The sequence below is a fragment of the Symsagittifera roscoffensis genome, chromosome 5 (genome assembly GCF_963678635.1).
Source record: "Symsagittifera roscoffensis chromosome 5, txSymRosc1.1, whole genome shotgun sequence".
NCBI lineage: Eukaryota > Metazoa > Xenacoelomorpha > Acoela > Convolutidae > Symsagittifera > Symsagittifera roscoffensis.
The window spans coordinates 59777717-59799888 of NC_087066.1; the positions used below are offsets into that span (position 1 = coordinate 59777717).

Below are 22172 nucleotides of genomic sequence, written 5' to 3' on the forward strand. Positions count from 1 at the left end.
CACTGTCACGATTGGGGTACCTGTCCCGACCTTGACACTTTAATTGCGAACAACACTTTAACATTCAAGTGGGTTATCATGATCTAACATAAGGCGTGATGTATGACAGCCACCACAGGGGGGAGGGGGGACGCTCCTTCCATCTCAAGGATTCGGTTCGCTGCCGACACAAAGGGTCCCCATTTGTACTATTTTGAGACACCCATTTTTGGCTGACGAACCCTAAAGGCGCCTTCGGTGCCAATATATACTAGTTTTTAAGGGGGAGAAAAAGCGCAATTTTTCGATAAAAGTTTTCCAAAAAGTGCCTAAAAACGCTAATTTTGGCCTGCTTTTTTCAAAATTTTGCCTGCAGCGCTGAAATTTGTATCCAAAACAGGGTAATAGGGTCTTTTTAGTGCTTGGGGGGAGCTCGGAAAATCATTTTGTTCGACCTAAGAAAAGGACGAAAACTTATCGAACATTTTTTGAAAATCCGCCCCCCCCCCCCCTCGAGAAAGTCCTAGATCCGAGTCAAAAAATTTTTTTTCAGTAGATGGCAAAGCGCACATTATATCTGAAATTTACGAAAATTTGTAGCTTTGTTGCTAATTTTTTGATCCACGCGACACGTTCGTTAGATTTTTACCAAGTACGAAAAAAATGGTTTGTTGGTTTGTAGTTTTTGCGTGTTTCCCTGAAAAATAATCGTGCACAAGATAATCTTACTTTCAGGGAATCTTGAAACTAATTTTGTCTCATTTAATTTTTTTTATTTTCAGCACACGTAGCATCTATTGGTTCAGAGTTGCAAAAATTGAGGCTTCTACAGGCGAGCGACTCAGACATCAGCCGGCAGCAGCTTAAAGAATTAAATACACAAATCACTCTCATCCAAAACAGACTAGGTAAACCTCTCCGCTGCGTTTGTTTATTGTTCCGACTTTCGTAACGAAAGTAACGGGATATGTGTGCTCGGGGTGGTTTTTTTTTCTAGAGACAAATTTCGACTTTTTAACTAGCCAATTTTGACGGATTTTTTAAAATATCATTCGAAAACTATTGTTGTCCTCGGCTTAAATTTGAAAAAATTTTTCACCTGTGATCATTTTTTGTAAAATTACGGGGGTTTAAAGGTTGCTATTTTTGCCAATTTGGGACAATTAGCGCGTGATGTATTTTAAGCTATTAACGCGTAAACGAGATTTAATTCATCTTAGAAATCGTTGCAAATCGGTTCAAGGAAACTTATATGTCATAATTGATTTGTTAATAGGAGCCAAATCTATCACTTCGTGCCTAAAATCACGTCGTACTTAAAATCACTTCGTATTTGAAAATCTCACTCAATTTTTTTAATATATTTTTTTTATTACATTTTATATTTTTCATGGTATCACTGCTCCATAGACCTTATAAGGCACTCGGAACAATCAGGGCTTCGCCCTGATGCGAGCAGTCTTGTTGTCACTTTGCGCAGTGTTGCAAGAAATTCGCTGGAAAAATTGAATTTCAATCAATACATTGAAGCATGGTTTTTGTAGAAAACTGGCCAGCATTAGAAGATTCAAGTCAAATCATGAGTCAATCACCTCCCCTGTGGAGCGTAAGCGGCTCTTGATATATCTAATAAACAAAATATCTGGGCTCTTTTTCAGTTCCCCCCTTTCAAATTCAGTTTTGAAAAGTCTGTTTAACGTTGTCATAATGCAATGAAATTTGGCGTGGTGAACGAATCGACAATTCTGAACAGACTTGTTTGTCATACTTTACAGCAACACCACGCAATTAGCCGCAATAACACGTTAAACAAACATAAAACTCGGTCTTTTGAAAGGGGACAACTGGAAAAGAGCCATTATCTGTGCTCGAAATGGAAGTTTTCCAATTATTGTTCCGACTTTCGATACGAATTTATGGAATATTTGTGCTCAGGGTGGGTTTTTTTTTCTTCAGACAAATTTCGACTTTTTAACAAGCCATTTTTGACCGAAGTTTTTAATATCATTCAGAAAGTATTGGTGTCCTGAGCTTAAATTTGAAAAGATAATTCACCTGCTATCATTTTCGTAAAGTTATGGGGGTTTAAGGATTGCCATTTCGGCCAATTTGGGACAATTAACGCGCGATATATTTCGATCTATTAACGCGTAAGCGGAGATTTAATCCGTCTTAGAAATTTTTCCAAGTTGGTGGTTGAAAGAAGCTTATTTGCCATAATTGACTGGTTGCAAGGAGCGAAATCTATATTGTTTGTACTTTTTATGACATATGGGGGGATGAGTTTTTGTAATTCAAATTACTGTTCACATTGTCCGATTGTCATGAAAATTGACATGCAGACTAATTAGGCCACGAAAAACATATTTGGTTTCCATAATCAACTTTGTAAAACCACTCCTTAGATCATAAAAATGATGCTTGTGTGAGGTGGGGGGAAAAGGAAAAAGAACCAAAAATTTCAAAGTTTAGAAGAAAAAAAAATTCTTTTTATTTTATTACATTTAATTTTTTTCGTTAATACTGCTCTATAAACCTTAAAAAGCAGTCGGAACATTCAAGGATTTGCCTTGATACGAGCAGTCTTGTTTTTTTTATAATTCGATTTATCTGGAGACCTCGATACATCCCCTGATGGAAATATATTTTTTTTCAAGATAAAATCTTTTTTTCAAAAAAGAAACTGCAGGCACATTTTAATCGACACAATGATTCCTTTTTATCTATCCTTATAACGAAGTCTATTTATGATAACTTTCGCTTGAGAACACAAAAAATAATGGCTTTCCATTTTAAGATACCATGGACCTCGAGGTTGATCGGCTCAGAGTTGAAATCGATAACCACAACGCGGAAGATACCTTGGTACAATCTCGACTTCTGGAATCTCTGGAATCCCGGGTGGACAGTCTGGAAACACTCATTCTAAACGGCGATATCGGCGGGTCATTCGGGGGAGGCGTTAGCGACAACGGAACTTGTGCGTGTTCACTGGGACCAATGCAGGGATCCGGATCTGCTTACAATTCAACCCCCTTTATCGTTTAAGAAAACCAACTAACTACCATTTTAAAAAAGATTGTGCCTACTTTTTTGAAAAACAATTCGCAAATTTATAGGCTTAAAATCCAATTTCTCAAAAACAGACTAATTTAATCATAAAAAACAGTATTGCACTTTGAGACTCTCTCTCTTGTGCTAATGAAATTTGTCGTCTCACTGTAGCAAAAGGAGAGGGAATTTTTAAGTAGATCACCCTGTCTATCCGTTCAGATTGAGCTCCTCATGAACAAGATTGAGAAGAATGAAATTGACATTTTGGGTCTACGGGAGTTTGACGCGGACGTGACTATGGGTTTGACTAAATTGGCTGACCGCCCAGGTGAAGGTAGGCAAAATAATGGAATACATTGAACAAAAAAATTTTGTTCCAGGACAAATGGAAACAATTTCAAAGGGTAACAGATAATTTTCCTGCCTGAATTATGCAAGACTGCTCTTATCAGGTCGAAACTCTGAATTTTTCAATTGCCCTTAATTGTGCAAGAGCAACAAAATTTTGCTAACAAAAAAACTACTCTAATCCACTCCCCCCCCCTTCCCCCCCCCCACTTCCCATTTTTCTAACTTTATAGTTGTTATACGTGAAATACTGTCGCTAAATGCGTGAGGTTAAGATTAAAAAATTTGAAAAACAAATCTGTTCTCAATTGTTAGTTTATTCACTATGCGAAGTCTCATTGCACTCTAACAAAGTTAAAGCCGTTTTTCAAATTGAAATTCAGGGCTGGGTTTGAAAGTGAAAAAACCCAAAAAATTTACCGCTTTTTTTTCTGAAACACACAATGATACATGTAAGAAGGTACGCATTATCTGAAACGATTGCGGTGCATCGGATCAATTTGAATGATTTTTAGCTCGACTGATTAGTTATATACAGTTTGCTTTAATATAAAACTGGATAATCAGGAGCTATTTATTTATCCCATCTTGACAAACCTTCTTAACCATCCAAAAATGATCCATTCATCTCAGATGGTTAAAAAAATCACTCCAACTCGATACAACTAGATTTCAGTTTGTAGTGCTTTCCGCCTAAGAACGAGAAAAGGAATGTTTATACAAAAAAGGCAGAAAAATCATCATCGGTTCTATTTGAGTAGGAGAAATTTTTCTATAAAGCTCTTCGTCATCAAGATTGTAGCAGCCCAAAACAAAACAATTGAATGATTTCACTTTTCAGAGACAAATGTTTTTTATATTTTCAAGAAAATTAGAATGATACTTTTGATTGAGCTTAAAACATTTTTTCAACCTAACAACAATTAATTGACTGATTTGAGTTTTGCGTACTCCTATTGGTTCTCTGCTTTAGTAATTCGCATCTGTAAAGATTTTTTCTATTCGTTATCCCTAATGAGCAATTCAATATTTGAATAATTTTCTGAAATTTAGAATTTGTCAATTTGTTGTCAGTTTGTTTTTCGATCTTCATTTTTGCATTGATTTATTTTTACGTGCTGTTAAATAAAAACTGAATCAGCGCTTCACTTTTTGGCTTAGGGTATCTTCTTAGTCTTCTTTATGATGCGTAAACCTAAAAACATTTGGTATTATAGGCTGCACTTAAATGTTGTAAGCTGTTAGAAGACTCTTGATCGAAAAAAATTTCCTTAACTTATACTTAAATTCCTCAAAGCGTTTTTACCCAGAAAATCAATATGCTAATTGAAGGTCAGCTGTTAATCTAGTGAATTCCAAACTTGTGAATATTTTTTTTTGCTGAATTGGCTGATCATTAAAGTACGCTTGTTTTGGTTTACTCGTTTTTTTTTCAAAGTAGCCAGATGTCGAACATTCATCTGTCTACATTCATATGCAGGGTACATCATATGTTGAACATTCAATCAGATGTTGAATATTCAGATGTTGAACATTCATCTGCAGGGTATTCATCTGTGTTCGTTACCTAAATCATATAGTCTGTGTATAATATAGATTGCGTAATTCCCGGGTTTGTATTCACCTCATCACTGAGACTTACGAAAGTAGTAGACCAAGAGAAATTACGTGAGAAACACTCGAGCGAACTCTTTTAGTTTTCAAATTGGATGCTTGTCGGCAACATACTGCTTTTTACAAACCAAGATCTTTGTATCTGATCAATCGCATCTCTCAGTCCATAAGACTTGCATTTTTCAAATGCAGTAAGTGATCTACTGTATCGAATTCTTTTCACAATTATAATGAGAGTTTAAGTGTTTCGATAAGGACATTTATTCAGTTGCTCCTCGGCATGATTGGAAACTGATATATGTTGATTCTTTGGTTTTTAATTATCAAGTGGCTGTATATATATATATATATATATATATATATATATATATATATATATATATATATGTCTTTTTAGGAACTATCTATCACTGGCAGCAAGGCTATTGGTCGAGAAATTGAATGATCTGCCAGGTTATCTTTTTTACAGACTAAAGTCATTTGAGCCAATTTAAGGCAATGTGTATCAAAACAATCTTGAACCAATTTTGTTAATACTTGTGCAATTGCACATTATTTATTAATCAATAAGTAGTTATTGAAATTATTGAAATCTGTATTGAATTTTTTCTTTGATATATTCTCAAATTTTGAAAAATTCCCCTTGATCATTAGGTATCAGTACAATGTAATTATTTATTGCTCAAGAAATGACACTCTATGGGTAAACTGTTGAAAAGAGTTCAATAAAACGTTTCAAACTCATATTGAAAGTCTCAACTGATATTCTAGTCATTCTTACCCTATTTTTGTTCCGACTTTCGATACGAAAGTGACGGAATATCTTTGCTCGGGGTGGGTTTTTTTTTTCTTCAGACAAATTTCGACTTTTTAACTAGCTATTTTTGACGGAATTTTTTTGTATCATTCGAAAGCCATTGTTGCCCTGAGCTTAAATTTGAAAATATATTTTACCTGTGATCAGTTTTCGTAAAGTTACGGGGGTTTAAAGATTGCCATTTTGGCCAATTTGGGACAATTAACGCGCGATATATTTCGCGCTATTAACGCGTAAGCGGAGATTTAATCCGTCTTAAAAATCGTTCCAAATTGGTTGAAAGAAGCTTATTTGCCATAATTGATTTGTTTCAAGGAGCGAAATCTATCTTTTTGTACTTTATATGGCGTGTGTGGGGATGATTTTAATACAAAATTTCAAATTTTAGAATTTTTTTTTTCAGTTTGTTTTATTTCATTTAATTCTTAGATGTTATTACTGCTCGATAAACCTCGAAAGGCAGTCGGAACAATCAGGGCTTCGCCCTGATACGAGCAGTCTTGTTTTAGTTTAGATTTTTTGTTTTCTGCCATTGCTAAAATTCTAAATATTTAAAGTAGTGTTTTCTATTATAGTTTTTGGTTAAATTGTTTGCGCACATTCTTTTTCGTGCTTTTTGTTTTCAGAAGTGCCACCGCGGTTATAATTTTGACCCAGAAGATCTTTTTTAGCGGCAGCTTTTTTTAACATGATTTCCATTCAGAGTTCAGAGTTTTTGCGTTTCAACCTTGGTTTGTTTTTGATATACTGGTGTTTCGACATAGTCCTGCAGCTAAATGTTTTGTCGATCACGCTTAATGTGCTCGTTTTTTCTCCGTAATTATATAGTTCTCGAATCACACCACCCCTAACGTGACACTACAATGAAGAACTTTTTTTTTCATGGTTTTGATCTGAGAATTCTGTGCTATTTGCATATCAAACGGCTATCTCTGTCTCCGCAGATATACAAAATCGATACTTCAAGTTATATCTGAATATGGTGACGACAATTAATGCTAGGATAAATTCTGGTGGTATATCAAATACAATCAACTTCCGCCATGATTAGACGCAATGAAACAATTCTACAGCTTTGCCAATGTCAAAAACTTATTTTTAATTTCCTATTTTGAAAACTTTTATGCTTTAAGATCAGAATTACTTTTAGGCCAAAAGAGTGAAACTTAAACGAATCGCTTATTAAAAACATCAGCTCCAGTGAAGCTATTCAAGCACAGACCTACTGATACCTCCCAAAAAAACAGGGCTTTGTGTTAACTGGCAAAAAAAAATTGTAAGAATTTTGGCAAAATTGTGTTAACTGGCAATGATACATTTAAAAAATCACTGACAACAAAAAAATTTCCTGTTTTTAGGTAGCCTTTAGCAGAAAACTTAAAATAAAACCGACCTAAGCTAAGTGAACCAAGTGAAGCGCTAATATGCGCAAAAAACAACGCTCTGTACTTTGTTGAGGCGAAAAAACCCGAAAATATTTTTAAAGATAGCATATATTTTTTCCGTTGTTATGGAGCAGTTCTACCCTGATACGGAGCAGTTTTTTCTAATGAATAATCAGTTAAACAAAGGTGATCTGATTGTTCTTCTGGTCAATTGAAAAGTATGCAGGTGTGTTTAAATTTTTTGTTTCTTTTTTTTTGCTTTCCATGTAAAATCAGGTACAACAAATAATCATCGGAATGGATCGAGTGATATATCATGTTAAAGAACTTTTAGTTGTGATTTGAACGACATCATTACAACACAAAAATTTTTACCAGTGTTGAGAAAAAACTTGGTGAAAATTTTTAAGTTTTAGTCTAATTTCGAGCGAGAAAAGCGAGTTCGATCGTTATAATTTCAAGCTCATTATATATAAAAATTAGCATTTTACTAAAAAAACAAAACCGGTTTTTGGGGCTTTATTCAGCGCTTTTCGGCTATTAAATTTTCCTACAAATTTTAAATTGTTAGTGGTAAAACTAGACAATTTTTTAGAAATTTCTTTTTGATTCTTTTTCTTTTATTTTTTTGTTTATTTTTTAAGACAATTTAGCATTTTATGCCTCATTCACTAATTTTTGCCGCGTTTTTATAGTACTATAACTAGACCACGCAGAAGAAACAAGGCTAATTTGAAGATAAAAAAGTGTTTATTGAGCTTTTCTATTAATGTGGTCGGAACATTCTGTGCACAGCAACCGGCTAGCCTTATTTATAATTTAGCTTTATTTCCAACCAGGAAAGAAAGGGAGAAAGAACTTAGATTTGAATTTTGTTCCGATTTTCGATACGAAAGTAACGGAATATTTGTGCTCGGGGTGTTTTTTTTTCTTCAGACAAATTTCGACTTTTTAACTAGCCATTTTTGACGGAATTTTTTAATATCATTCGAAAGGTATTGTTGTCTTGAGCTCAAACTTGAAAACATATTTCACGTGTGATCATTTTTCGTAAAGTTACGGGGGTTTAAAGATTGCCATTTTGGCCAATTTGGGACAATTAACGCGCGATATATTTCGCGCTATTAACGCGTAAGTGGAGAGTTAATCCGTCTTAAAAATCGTTCCAAATTGGTTAAAAGAAGCTTATTTGCCATAAATGGTTTTTTACAAGGAGCGAAATCTAACCTTTTGTACTTTAAATGGCGTGTGGGGGGATGATTTTCATAAGAAATTTCAAATTCAGAAAAAAAAATTATTTTATTTTATTTCATTGAATTTTTAAATGTTATTACGGCTCCATAAACCTTAAAAGGCAGTCGGAACATTCAGGGCTTCGCTCTGATACGAGCAGTCTTGTTTCCTATGCAAAATCTCATCAGCAAAGTAGTCTCGAAAAAAGTGAGTGATATATCATATAAATGCGTTTGATATTGTGATTCGATTGATGAAAAATTTCAGAAAATGTTGTTTCCAACTTGATAAAAAAGGTTTGAGTTTTTTTATAAGCTTCAATTCACTCTTCGCTGAGAATCAAAATACGTTAATTTTAAACGTCAATGAAAGGAATGATTGAGATTCAAAATTTGGTTCATGTTTAAAAAATAGTCACAAGCAGAGGTTTAAAAATTTGTCACAAGCAGATTTTTTATTTGCAATTTGAATTGTGGATCGCTTAAAAATCAATTTTAAAAGAAACTGTTATAAAAAGAAGGTTTTGAGTTTATAATCTTCAAGTCACTCTTCGCTGAGAATCAAGATACTTTAATTTTAAACGTCAATGAACGGAGTGATTGAGATTTATAATTAAGTTCGTGTTTGTCTTTGTTTTTTTTTGTTTTGTTTTCTGTCAGGAAAAAAGAGTCTTTCCGGTTATACCTCCCAAATGGATAAATTTGGCAATTCAAATTTCGAGTTGAAATTGAAAGCGCGAAAGCGAGGGAAACAAACAATTAAATACCACTCGCGTGCAATTAGCAGCTGCTCGATTAGGAAGTGATAAATTTGATATATAATTTTGATTCCTAATCGAACAGCTGCTAATTGCACTCGAGTGGTATTTAATTGTTTGTTCCAACGGCTTCCGAGCTTTCAATTTCAACCCGAAGTTTGAGTTGCCAATTTTATTCATTTAGAGGGGTACAACCAAAAAGACCCCAAAAAGTTTCAAGACTAAGAGTTTGTGATCAAAAAGAAGACAATTTCCGATGTCACGTTTAGTTTATCATCAGGAAAGATGTTTTTTTTTCTAAATCATAACGTTTTATAATTCATCAGCAATTTGTACAAACGGTTGAAATATATATGAAAATTTTTGTTCCGACTTTCGATAACGAAAGTAACGGAATATTTGTGCTCGGTGTGGGTTTTTTTCTTCAGACAAATTTCGACTTTTTAACTAGCCATGTTTGACAGAAATTTTTACATCATTCGAAAGCTATCCTAAGCTTAAATTTGAAAAGATATTTCACCTGTGATCTTTTTTCGTAAAGTTATTGGGGTTTGAAGATTGCCAAATTTCAACTGCATTTTCATCAATAAAGTTGAGTGCAATCCGGCCTATTTGCAGCGTCACCGATTCAAATACCACTGGAGCCGAGTCAATACAACTCGGGCACTTTAAACGACGAGCAGTTGATGGTCGATGGCGACTGGTCCGTGCTCGACTGCTATACGGGCTGGACAGATGTGGCTTCTCAGGACAACGTTTACCTTGATCTTCAGGAAGGGATTGCAGACATCCACTTCGCTGAAATACTCGTTTCTACAACATCAGGTGCGTGCTCTGAAAAGAACACCCGAAATACTTGAATTGAAGAATACTTTTAAAAAAAAGAAGTTTGAACTCTTGAACTTGACATTTTATCTCGCTATTGCGTTTTTCGCCGTACCATTGTTCTTATTAGATAAAAAATTTCAAAAAAAAATCCGAACCGTTGGAATTCTCAGATATAGAGATTTTCTTCAAGCCTCCGTTAAAATGTACCTTAAACCATTGTAATAATATTTACCTTAAATCATTACAAAAAAGAGCAAAAATAATTTTTGATATGCTTTCTCATCCGTTTTTTCAGTCCCAATACAACGTTCCATTCAATTACCTGAAATTCAACAAACAACAACCAACAACCAATTCAATAGTAATTATTAATTTTTTGCGACTAAATGGAAAAATAATTCCTTTTTATGTAAAAAGACATAACGCAATATTAAAAAAAAATTTTGGCTTTCGTGGTATATGAAATCTTTTTTATTCGTGTTTCTTATAGCTTTCTCTAAAAATTTGGCTTGATTAGCTGAATGACAAGGCAACGCTTAACGAGTTTACTGCATGTCTGCTAGGTATCTTTTTCTAGGAAGTTTCGATGCCTTGAACAATTTTAATGGTAATTTTTTCGGAGAACAAAACTATAGCGTGATGCTTCAAAAAATTGCAAACACTATCATCACCACTCAAAAATTGCAAAAACAATATCTTTTTCATTTAAACCCATGCACCAGCGCATTAAAAAAACTATGTTGAAAATAGTTAAATGTAATTGAGCAAGCTTTCGCTAATAAAACTCTTACGGCAGTTTAACCAGTTTCACGAAAGATCAAATTTTTTTGTTGCAAAAAAAATTTGTTAATCCAATGAGTGAAATGTTTTAAATATTTTCAAGGAAAAAACTAATTTAAAATTAATTTGTTTAATATTCGCAAAAACGCGATACATAATTTAATGAACTCATTTTTATTTCGTAATATGTATAGGATGTATGTATGGAGGCCGTAGAAGTAAGCTCTATTAAAATTTTGGTTTCTAGTGGCATTTGGCTGATGTTTTTTCCTTGGTATCTAAAACTTGCCAGTGGTTTCCAAAATTTTGCAATTGGATTCCTCAATTATTTTTGGTTTCAAATAAACTTTTCCTTTTGATAATTCCGATGCAGAAATCAAAATAAGGTGGTGATTGACTTTTTGTTTGCGCAATCCAGAGACATATCTGTAAACGTTGGCTTTTTAAGTGCAAGCGTTCAAACATTTAGTTTTGAATTTCATTTGGCTATTACTATATTGGCTCCAGAGGTGGAATTTTTATCATGTATCATGTGTTAATTGCAGTCATTCGTAACAATTCGTTTTTGGTTTATTAGAAGAGATAATTGTAAAATAGAGAAAACAGAAGGACGCAATCTATTATCATATTTTAAAGGTTGTTGAGACATTTCATAATGTTTGTGAGCCATTATTATTTTACTGTTACTCAATAATTGACCTTGGAGGTGGCGTTTTTCAAGGTCATAAAACATGCTGGTGTAGGTACAAGAACGTTTTTGAAAAAGTGTTTCCGGTCTTAAAAATGATTAAAAGTCAAAATCAAAATTTCATGCGAAAGACCGGCTATAAAAAGGCGCTAGCAAAAATGAAGACGTTCCAATTGTCTAGTAGCGCGGTCCGGTTCCCCACTTTTTGCCACTTTTTTTATTCAAAAATATTAAATAACTTGTGCCAAAGTGCGTTCTAAATGGACGTTTTTCTTCACAAAAATGCGACCTCGTAATGCCCGCTAAATCCACTACGCGGAACGCTTTGACTTCCATTATAATTATTCTCAAACTGTTTTTGCTTTACGGCTTTACGAATAGATTATTAAATTTCCGAAACAAATGAGACTTTTGTTATTTTCCATGTAAGTTCCCTAGGGTTATCAAATATTACCAGACATATTTTGCATCTAGTAGCAAAATAATAGAAGCTTATGAATCCTGGCCAATCATAGCTATTCACTATTTTGCAACTGAATGAAAAACGGTCGCTACATCCGGCAACTTTAGGAGAAAGCTGAAATAACCACGATTTTTTTATGATGGCGCGTAACTCGCAATTACTCTAATATTAATTTTCTTTTTTTCTCTCTCTTTTTTTTGTGGTTCCCATGATGCCTTGTTGCTGCTCTCTTGTTTCTAAAAGCCAGACCATAAACGTCACTAATTTATTTGTTTGAGTTGTTGGAGATGAAATTGCCGTTAATACATGTGTTGGGTTCTACTGCAACTACTACTGTGAGACGGTGGTTGTCGAGAGACCAGGCGAGTGGCACAGAGTCTACTGTGCATCTCCTGGAAGCTTCATCTGGATCAGCAACTCTGTGGGATTCTTGAATGTATGTGAAGTTCAAGTGCACGGAGTGCTGCTGTAAATTCCAAACTGGAATAACAGTTCTCAACATGGACTGAACTATACATCTCCCTATTATGCGATGTCTTTCCTTAAAACTAAAATCCTACTTAAATAAAAATTAAAATATCTCACTTCGAAAAATGAAGGCAATAAAGATGAATAAACTTTGGTGGAAGATTGAAAATGTCCGCTTTTTCGTGTATATTTTTTGCATAAGCTAGCAAAAAGTTTTCATCATACAAATTTAAGCACAAATTGTTCCATAAAATAGCCAATTTTTCAAATTAAAAATTTAAACAGAACGATAGATTTAATAGGTTTAATTTGTAGTTAACACCTCATTGCATTTATTATGATTATTATTACTGCTTTCAAAATCTAGCTTGTTCTCAAAAACAGGTTTTCCTCTATCTAAAGAGCCAAAACCCAAAAAAGTACAGCTCTTTTTTGTTATCAAACTCACAAAACAAATAGCTGAGGTTTACCTTAGTTGTCTGATTCTGACTCTGTTTATTTTTTTGCGTTGCTATTTCCTCGCACCATGCTTTCGCTTTCGGCTTTCTTGTCTTTCGGCCTTCTGATTGTGGACAACAAAAGTTCGCTATAAATCAACACATTGCCTAGAGCTTTATTGATAAATTGTGAGATGATTGTTTGAATTTGGGAAGCTTAAACCCAGAATAAGCGCTTTTTTACTTCCGTCATTCCATCAAGCTGTCAATCAAAATCGGCTAAAAAAACCTATATTTCAGTTCTTCATTCTAAAAGTTGGGCTGCTAATTTTTTTTTTGACAGGGGGTTTAAATGATGGAAAACATTCAACCAATCGGAACTGCACGACGTTCCCTTTGGCGAAATGACTTTTGCGCAAAATCAGAGTCATTATAAACAGAAAAAAAAATTATATCAGCGCATCAAAAGTTTGCTCCACCTTTCATGGAGATATGCAACAAAAAAACTCGTATCAAGGCAACGCCCTGAGTAATCCGACAGCTTTTAATTAACATGAACTAGTGTTTGCTTTCAAAAAATTGATGAAATTTTTTAAAATTCAAAAATAAATGTTTCTGATTTTTTTAGTAAAACTAATCCCCACACGCTATGTAATTTACAAAATATTTAGCATGTATTTAGCATCCAGCAAAGCAATAAATAGATCAGATGACTTGCTTCACTTCAATTTGGAATAGTTTTAGATACGGATTAAATCACCCCGTACGTGTTAATTGCACAAAGTATATCGTGTATTAATAATCCCAAATTGGTCAAATTAGCAATTTTTAAATCTCATAACTTTACAAAAAAAGATTGCAGGTAAAACATAAATCGATTCTGAGCTCCGGTCGACAATAAATTTTCGTTAAATAGAAAGAGCCATCAAGATATGCTAGTTAAAAAATTGAAATTATCTGGATTACAAAAAACCAGCTCGAGCACAATTTTTTCGTCTTATTTTGAAAGTTGGAACAATAAATTTGTTGAACATTTTTGAAAACTCATTTTTTGAAAAAATATATCTGTTTACTTTTTTCGGTCAATATTAAGTTTAATGATTATATATAATCGCTTTCTGTGAGTAATTGGCATTTTTTTGAATTGTTCAAACACTCAATTCTGATTGGCGAAAAACAACGTAAAATAAATTTCCAACGATCGTTCGCTCCATCATGAGGGTCGCCACCCTAAAAAACTGGTCCTCGCATACCGTTCTTGCAAGGTTCTTTGAGGTACGGACTGCGGCACCTGGTCCCTACATCTTACAAACTCAAAACAAGAAGTTATGACATGTCCTAGGAAATTAAACGTCAAGCTAATTAGTTGATCGTAAAATGACTGAATTTGACAGCAACTGTTTGTACAAAACTGACATTTTGGGTAAAAGAATAGATCCTACAACATTGTTTTGATAGAATCAAGTTACACAAAAATAAAAAGAGTGTTGGATCACAGAACCGATCAAAATTATCATTAAAATTTGATTGCAAAACTTTAAATCGATTTTGTATAGTACCCGGGTTGACCAAAACCTCTTATCATATAATTTCAATGAAATCTCTATGACTAGCATTTGAATGAAAATTGTATGACAGGTGTTTTTTTCCACAAACCAAAAAATTTATGGACCAAAAAATATAAACCAAACACATATATGAAAATTGTATGACAGGTGTTTTTCTATAAACCAAAAAATTTATGGACCAAAAAATATAAAACAAACATATATATGAAAATTGTATGACAGATGTTTTTCTATAAACCAAAAAATTTATGGACCAAAAAATATAAACCAAACACATATATGAAAATTGTATGACAGATGTTTTTCTAAAAACCAAAAAATTTATGAACCAAAAAATAGAAACCAAACTCATATATGAAAATTGTATGACAGGTGTTTTTCCACAAACCAAATAATTTATGGACCAAAAAATATAAACCAAACACATAAATGAAAATTGTGTGACAGGTGTTTTTCTATAAACCAAAAAATTTATGGAGCAAAAAATATAAACCAAACACATATATGAAAATTGTATGACAGGTGTTTTTCTATAAACAAAAAAAATTTATGGACCAAAAAATATAAACCAAACACATATATGAAAATTGTATGACAGGTGTTTTTCTATAAACCAAAAAATTTATGAACCAAAAAATATAAACCAAACACATATATGAAAATTGTATGACAGGTGTTTTTCTTTAAACCAAAAAATTTATGGACCAAAAAATATAAACCAAACTCATATATGAAAATTGTATGACAGGTTTTTTTCCACAAACCAAATAATTTATGAACCAAAAAATATAAACCAAACACATAAATGAAAATTGTGTGACAGGTGCTTTTCTATAAACCAAAAAATTTATGGAGCAAAAAATATAAACCAATCACATATATGAAAATTGTATGACAGGTGTTTTTCTTTAAACCAAAAAATTTATGGATCAAAAAATATAAACCAAACTCATATATGAAAATTGTATGACAGGTTTTTTTCCACAAACCAAATAATTTATGAACCAAAAAATATAAACCAAACACATAAATGGTACTTTTTAAGAAATCCACTTTTGGCCGACCGACCCTAAAATTTTTCTAAAGGCTCTTTGGGCGCCAATATTTACTAATTTTGAGGGGGGAGCGCGCGCCGAAAAAACGCAATTTTTTGGTCAACATTTTCCAAAAAGTGCCTAAAAACGCCTTTTTTGACTGTTTTTTCGAAAATTTGCCTGCGGCGCAGAAAATTTTGCAAAAATAGGGGCAAAACAGTGCTTTCGGAGAACTCAAAAAATCAATTTGGTCGACCTAAAAAAAAAGGTCGTCAACATTTTCGATTTCTTTTTGAAAATCCGCCCCCCCCTCGAGAAAATCCTAGATCCGCCCCTGTGTGTCGCCATCAAAAAAATGCTAGTCATACAATTTCCGTTTAAGTAAAGCATTTTTTTCAAAAAACTAAAACCTCGGTTTTTTTATCACCAGACTGTTTAATTAGAATCAGACAGCCGCAGAAATTAGTTTATATCTTTTTTCAACCATTTAACCAAATTGAATGAAAGTTGTAGTATGTCAAGCGTTTTTCCACACACTTGATGTATGGAATTGCATGATAAACATTTTGGGTGTATGGAGGTCAACCCGGGTTCACTTTTGAATTGCTTAAATCAAACAACTGTGAGGTTGAATAATTTGATTTGCGGTTGGACAACCAGTGTTTACTCAATCATGGGTTAATTTAAGTTTGGAAACATTTAAAGCAACTTGCACTCAAAGCATTGAATAAATTTGGTTATTTTTGAGTTTGCTTTTCGTCTAAGTTTGCTTTTCGTCTATATTTTTTAACCTCTGTCAGGCAGATACTTAATTACTCAAATTCATAAGCTTGCTTTACCAGTTATTGGCTTTTTCAAGCCAATTTCTCAAATTCATAAGCTTGCTTTACCAGTTATTGGCTTTTTCAAAATTTTTGATCCTCTAATTGATGATTTGAAATGCTGAAAACTAAACTCTGTTAGTAGGAGGATTAGAGCGTCGAGTTTAGATAGGTTTAGCATCCTAGGTAGTAGCCTCTGGTGCCTTAGATTGTGCTTTTGCGTTTGACGATGGACCACTGATACCCCCCGAGCTGGGCGAAGAAGTTGCGAGGACCATCACCGGTGATGCGGGCTCGGAAACGATACCAACTCCTGAAATGTCCAGCTGAGCCTTGGCTACTGAGAGAGTCTTGGATGACAAATTTCGCTTCCCAAATCGAACCTTGGCCACTGAAAGGATCGAAACTGTTTTTGTATAAATGCGGTTGCGAGCAGAAATGGGACATAAAGGCGGTAGTTGATCTTTCGCTGGAAGAGGATCCATTCGAACTTGGTCTTCTCTAATAGAAAAATTAACCTTTGCGGCTGGCTGAGGACTTGTTGAGACTTATTACTTTCAAAGATTAAATTAATATATAACTTTCCTGATGATATTGACAGAAATGTGGTATATCTGTCAATATTGATTACCAAGATCTTACCCTCGTAAGGTATAGAAACCTTCTTACTCGATATTAAGTCGAGCACCTTCTGAAAAATTTCAACGCTAATTGAAGATTTTATTACAATCTGTTCAATTTTTTTTTGCAGACAATGGCAACATTTATTGATGGTTTGTGGCAGGCATTTTTTTTCTAAAACGATCAAGTGGTTCTACCAAAAATAGGTAGCCAAGTTCTGGTTCTGCTCAATGTAAACTGTGAGCGTCGTCATTCGCTCCTCGTGCTTGTTCGAACTCTAAGTGCGAGAGCCACTGGTTCGCTGATTTGGCTACCGCTGCTTTTCGCCCCTGAATGTGTAAATATGTCCTGGCTGGCGTGCCCCTAAGGAACATCTTTGAGGCGTGGACGGCTGCCAAAAGCCTGCCACTTTTTCACTTCTTTTCTCAAGCCTCACTTTTGTCACTTTTTCCAGGATGTGAGCAAACTCTTCTCAAAAGTCTGGAACCATGTAACCTAAAACAAGAAGAAAAACGCCCAGCTGCCAAATGCAGATCAAAGTTAAGCAAAAAGAAAAGATTCAGTGTTTCAAACTGATTATCACCGGTGTCTTTTCTATGGTTCCTTCAAAATATTACAACAAAGCTTGCTTACAGGTTTATCCTATTTATTCCTTCTTAGGACAAAAGTATGGTTAGACTTTGAACTACTTCAACCAAATTGATTGAGAATTACGATGGCTGTCAACTGTTAACAACCAAAAAAACAATCAACAATTATGCAGGACATTCGGGATCATTTAGAAGATTGACTTTTTTTCGAAAGGATCAGTAAATTCAACTCGTACTTCACCAGGTTGATTGTTTCCTCCCACGCTGAGACTTTCAAAATCTCCTAAGAGATCTTCTCGAGAAGAACAAGACTGCAGAAAAACTTGGATGAGGCTCGATCGGACCTCTCTTACACCCTCCCATTCTCGATTGCAATTTACACATGAAAATAAACTCTACCAAATCGGGATCTTGGATCTATCCAAACAACACATCATCACTCATGAACTCAACACATCATCACTCATGTTTTCTCAAGAATTTTGATTTGTTCCAATACAGCGTAGTACCGACAGGGCGCTGACCAGACTAATCTGGGTCAATGAACATCTGTAAGCAGATACGAGCGGATCCGGGAAGGCATAAGTCACTACAGGATCGTACACACAGGTTACAAACTCCCCTAGTACTCTAACTAGTTGGGGGGGGGGGGGTGTTGACTTCATTGCTAAGATACAGAAAAAAAAGGGCAACCCTCCATTGTCATTTTCTAGATCGATCCTGGTCCAAGGCCTTTTATCTTTACCAATCATATGTGCATCAAGAGGTTGTTTTTACTAAAAGCGTCTTCAATCCGGCGACAATCCATGGGTCAGAATGATCAGGGACAAATAATCATCGATTCTCATGACTTCAGCATCTTTACTGAAAATGAAGACTGGTCCCATATGAAACAATCCTCTTGGAAAAACTTCAAACAGAGCGAGCTGCAATTTGGTAGGAAAACTCAGTTTTCGCTGTACCAGGGCTTGAGTAAACTTTTTTTTCGTAAACATACTCTCTAAAAATTCTTTTTTTTCCAACAGGGTTTCAAGTACCCCAAGACTCAGGTATCTTTCGCATGATCTTTCTAGAAGGCGGCTTTTGTGGTATATTTTGCTTTAGAAACCAAGATCCCCACGGTAATCTTAGAATTATTTGTTAAATCTAGATGTCCCAGTAGAAACTCCCACATCTGGAAAATCAGTAGAGTTGCTCCCTTTTTGACTGTATTCCCCACCTTTTCTAACCCAGGCATCAAGAATGCCGTTAGCCATTGTCTCCAGTAACTTCTTCGCTTCCACTTTCTTCAAGCGATCGTTGACCGTCGCCATTGAACCATTGTTGGAAATCACTCTCGTGAAATCTCCATATTCGTGAACCACACATTCGTTAATAGACTGCTTACGGTTGGGTGACTATCGTGAATATCGTGTATGAACGTCGCGTCTTAACTTCGTCAGTTTTCGCGCCAGATTAGACATCTAGAGTCAAGGTAGTTCATCAAATATAATCCTAATGTCTGCGAAGTTGTATATACTCTTCGCCGCATGGGATATATCCGCCAAGCAAGCAGCGAGTTCTGCATTTGGAGGGCGCAAGCTCAATTCGTTCAATTTTCGATTACGGGCGGCAATGACAATCATCTGGCCATTGCCATAGCTGACGAGGCCAGCATTGCGTGGACGGAGTGCAAGGTAGTCATTTAAGCATAGCCAGGTGAGGAGGTGAAGTTGACTCTTGCCTAAGAGATCGCGAGACAACCATTTCTCAAACGTCGACCGTGGAAGCAAATAACTTTTGTATTGTCTCCCAAACTTTCTATAGAGAAGGATGCTCTTTTCTCGTTATCTCAAGATGCCCGACCGCATGCAAAAGATTGATCATTCCGGCGAACAGAAGTAGCTCAAATTCGTACGGTGTTTCTGGCTTGATAGCTATCACAAAGGTGGCAGCACTTATCAGAGAGGCTCAAGCCAGAATTGCTTAGTTGACGTCCTAATGAAGTCTTATCTCGCCACAAACGGTTTTCAGACCGCGCCTGGGTCCTCGTGCTCGAAAACAGTTTAAAATTGTCTTAAAACTGAGATTTTGTATGACAGCGTGAAAGTTTTTAGTAACAGATGATAGAATTAACTTCTTGCCTCTTCCAACAAGCAAGCAATTTTGTCAAACAGCTTCTTCATCTTTCGAGGTTCACCTCGAGATGTGTCATGTTTTCCGACCGTCATCACCACCGCTTATTAACGAAGGCCAGCATTTGTGGCCATGCCACTCCACAGAAACTCAAGACTTCACCTTGCCAAAACGCTCTTCCCCGTGTCATCTCGAGAAGTTCTCCAAGCAAAACTATTTCATCGGGTATACAAGGCTGTGTCGGCTAGTCAGCAGAAGAGAAAGATTCGAAGGAAATCCTGATGGCCCTCTCTGAGCGTTTCAGCCTGTAATTTTTACCGTTTGTAAAATCTAATTGTATTCTGAAATCTAATTGTATAAGAAATGACTATGGCCCCACAAATCGGATACAGGTTCCACGACTTAGAAACTTCTGATGAATCTACGGGTTTTGGGGTTCGAGTCTGCATTGTGTCCTCAAGAGTTCTTGTGAGTGGTCTTATCGCGCTCTTTTTGTTGCTAACGGCCGGAATCAGGACTTAAATGACTCATCGTCAAGCCATAGTACTTGATTGACTCGTGACTAAGTCTCTCATTGATGATGCTGATTCCAGGCGCCTCCAGGACCCCATCTGCTCCTGTGTAATCCTCTTTGGGTTAAAACGTCACGCCTCTTTGGGCGTTTTGTCCATCTCTCTCCTAGACTCAGGTCTGGAACAGGTCGAGGGAGTGTCATTGGATTCCACAAGCTCCACACGTAGATGGTTCAAGTCTGTTGTACCTGTTTGTATAGAATTTTCACGTGCTCCGCGTCTAATTGACTGCTTGCAACCTCGCTGCATCTGAATTTGGTCGTTTTGGTCCTTATCTAATTCTTTTTTATTTATGCAACTACGTCAGCTAATTCGGCGTCGGTCTGTTGTGCTGGAATCAGTGATGGTGTTTTGCTTGCTGATTGACGTCATATCAGTTGGCCTGACGTGAAGAGGGAATTGCCCTGCTACCTACTCTCGAACATATTTCAGGCCCGGGTTTTGTCTCAAAACAGAAACTTTATCATAGTTTCTGTTTTTAAACTATATAAAAAAAACAGAACAGAATCCTCTATAGTTTTTGCAGTTCCTAGCGACAACCATCATCAGACTGTTCTTGTTTAGTTATCCCATCGATGCTATACACAACCATGATCACTGTTTCCGTAACAGACTCGCTTTCTTCACGCTTTCCGTAACAGACTCGCTTCCTTCACGATTTCTAGTTGCAAGACAGCGTTCAGCATCACTGCTATCCGCTCATCCACTTGGGCGTAGTCCAAATCTCTCAGGCGTTGGTACAACTCAACTTGGACAGGTCTCTTCAGCCCCCCCCCTGAACACAGAATTACAGAACAAGTCTTTCATCTCTTTAGATTCGTATAACCCATAATTGTATAATTCAAAACTTTGAATTTCAAGACTATGCAACTTAAGACTAGGTTCGAGCACCTCAAGATTTTTAAACAAAAATTAGTGGATTAGTAGATAATGAATATGTTGTCCACTGTGAACATTTTGTGAAATCTTCGGTATGATTTGGATCGTTGATAGGAGAGTGTTTGCATCTGCAATTATTGATCGAACACAATTTACTGAGGTTGTAATTTTTGTTTGCAGTTCTTTTCACAAGAAGTCACATCTAAGTGTCTTGCATCAACCAGTAAATAGCACTCTTGATTTGACCATGAATCAAACTTTTGACACAGTTTATTAAACATTCTTATACACAAATAAAATTTTGCCCAACCTCCTAACCTAGACTGCACTTAGTTGTGATCTCAAGAGATTCCCCTTTTTGCGTGTTTATCATCAAGCTCAAGTAATTTTCCACGTCGGCTTTTGAGAATACTGAAGAATATTTTTTGTGAAGATGTATCGCTATCTCTTTTTCTGCAATGTAGACTTGTAGGTTGGCGTAGAATTTTTCTGCCTCTGTTTGAATGATAGACTGAAATTGATACTTCTTTTACTTCTCCCTCGATCAAGAAATCCCACAGTTGAGTCCCTACGTACCAAGCATCTATGATGGTCTTATCACTCATTCTCGTTACTAGAAGCAGATATTTTAACGGGGTTTTTGAGATACTGTGGGGGATTGCGTCTGGCCCCTGTTTGAACATGAGTTCCTGTTTCTGATGATCCTGTCGGAAAATCGCTTCATTCTTGTCTTGTTTTCTAATTCCTTTCTGCAGATCGCATTTGTCTCGTGTGACAGGATGAAATCACAATCTATGATGATGACGATTTCAGAGTAGTCTTTGGAGATATCAAACTTTGGTTTAATCGTCTGCGTTCTACCGATGATTGATGCTTCAATTCTAGATCAACTGTTTCTTCTCTTTTTTGAGCTTCTTATGATTTATTTTTCGGTGTGCGCGATTCCTACCCTCATTTGATGGATCAAATTTTTTTGGCTTCCTCGTCGATGGTGCTGGTTTTTAGTTTCTCGGGAAATATTAAGTGGTTGAACCGAAGCTATCCATAAATTTTTCGGTGCTGATAAGATCACATTTTCTATTCATCCATTCGATCATCAAGCATCCACTCATATAATTTCA

At 35.5% G+C, this 22172-nt stretch overlaps 2 protein-coding genes across 4 annotated transcripts in view; both read left to right on the forward strand.

Annotated features, from left to right (window-relative positions):
- LOC134845494 (guanine nucleotide-binding protein subunit beta-1-like) overlaps positions 1-22172 on the forward strand; it is a 492858-nt gene that overhangs the window by 420144 nt on the left and 50542 nt on the right. The window lies entirely within an intron of this gene.
- LOC134845510 (uncharacterized) lies at positions 3256-12462 on the forward strand. Its single transcript, XM_063862434.1, has 3 exons — positions 3256-3367; positions 9806-10012; positions 12225-12462. The coding sequence occupies exons 1-3, from the start codon at positions 3265-3267 to the stop codon at positions 12416-12418; spliced, it is 504 nt and encodes a 167-aa protein (XP_063718504.1). The 5' UTR covers positions 3256-3264; the 3' UTR covers positions 12419-12462.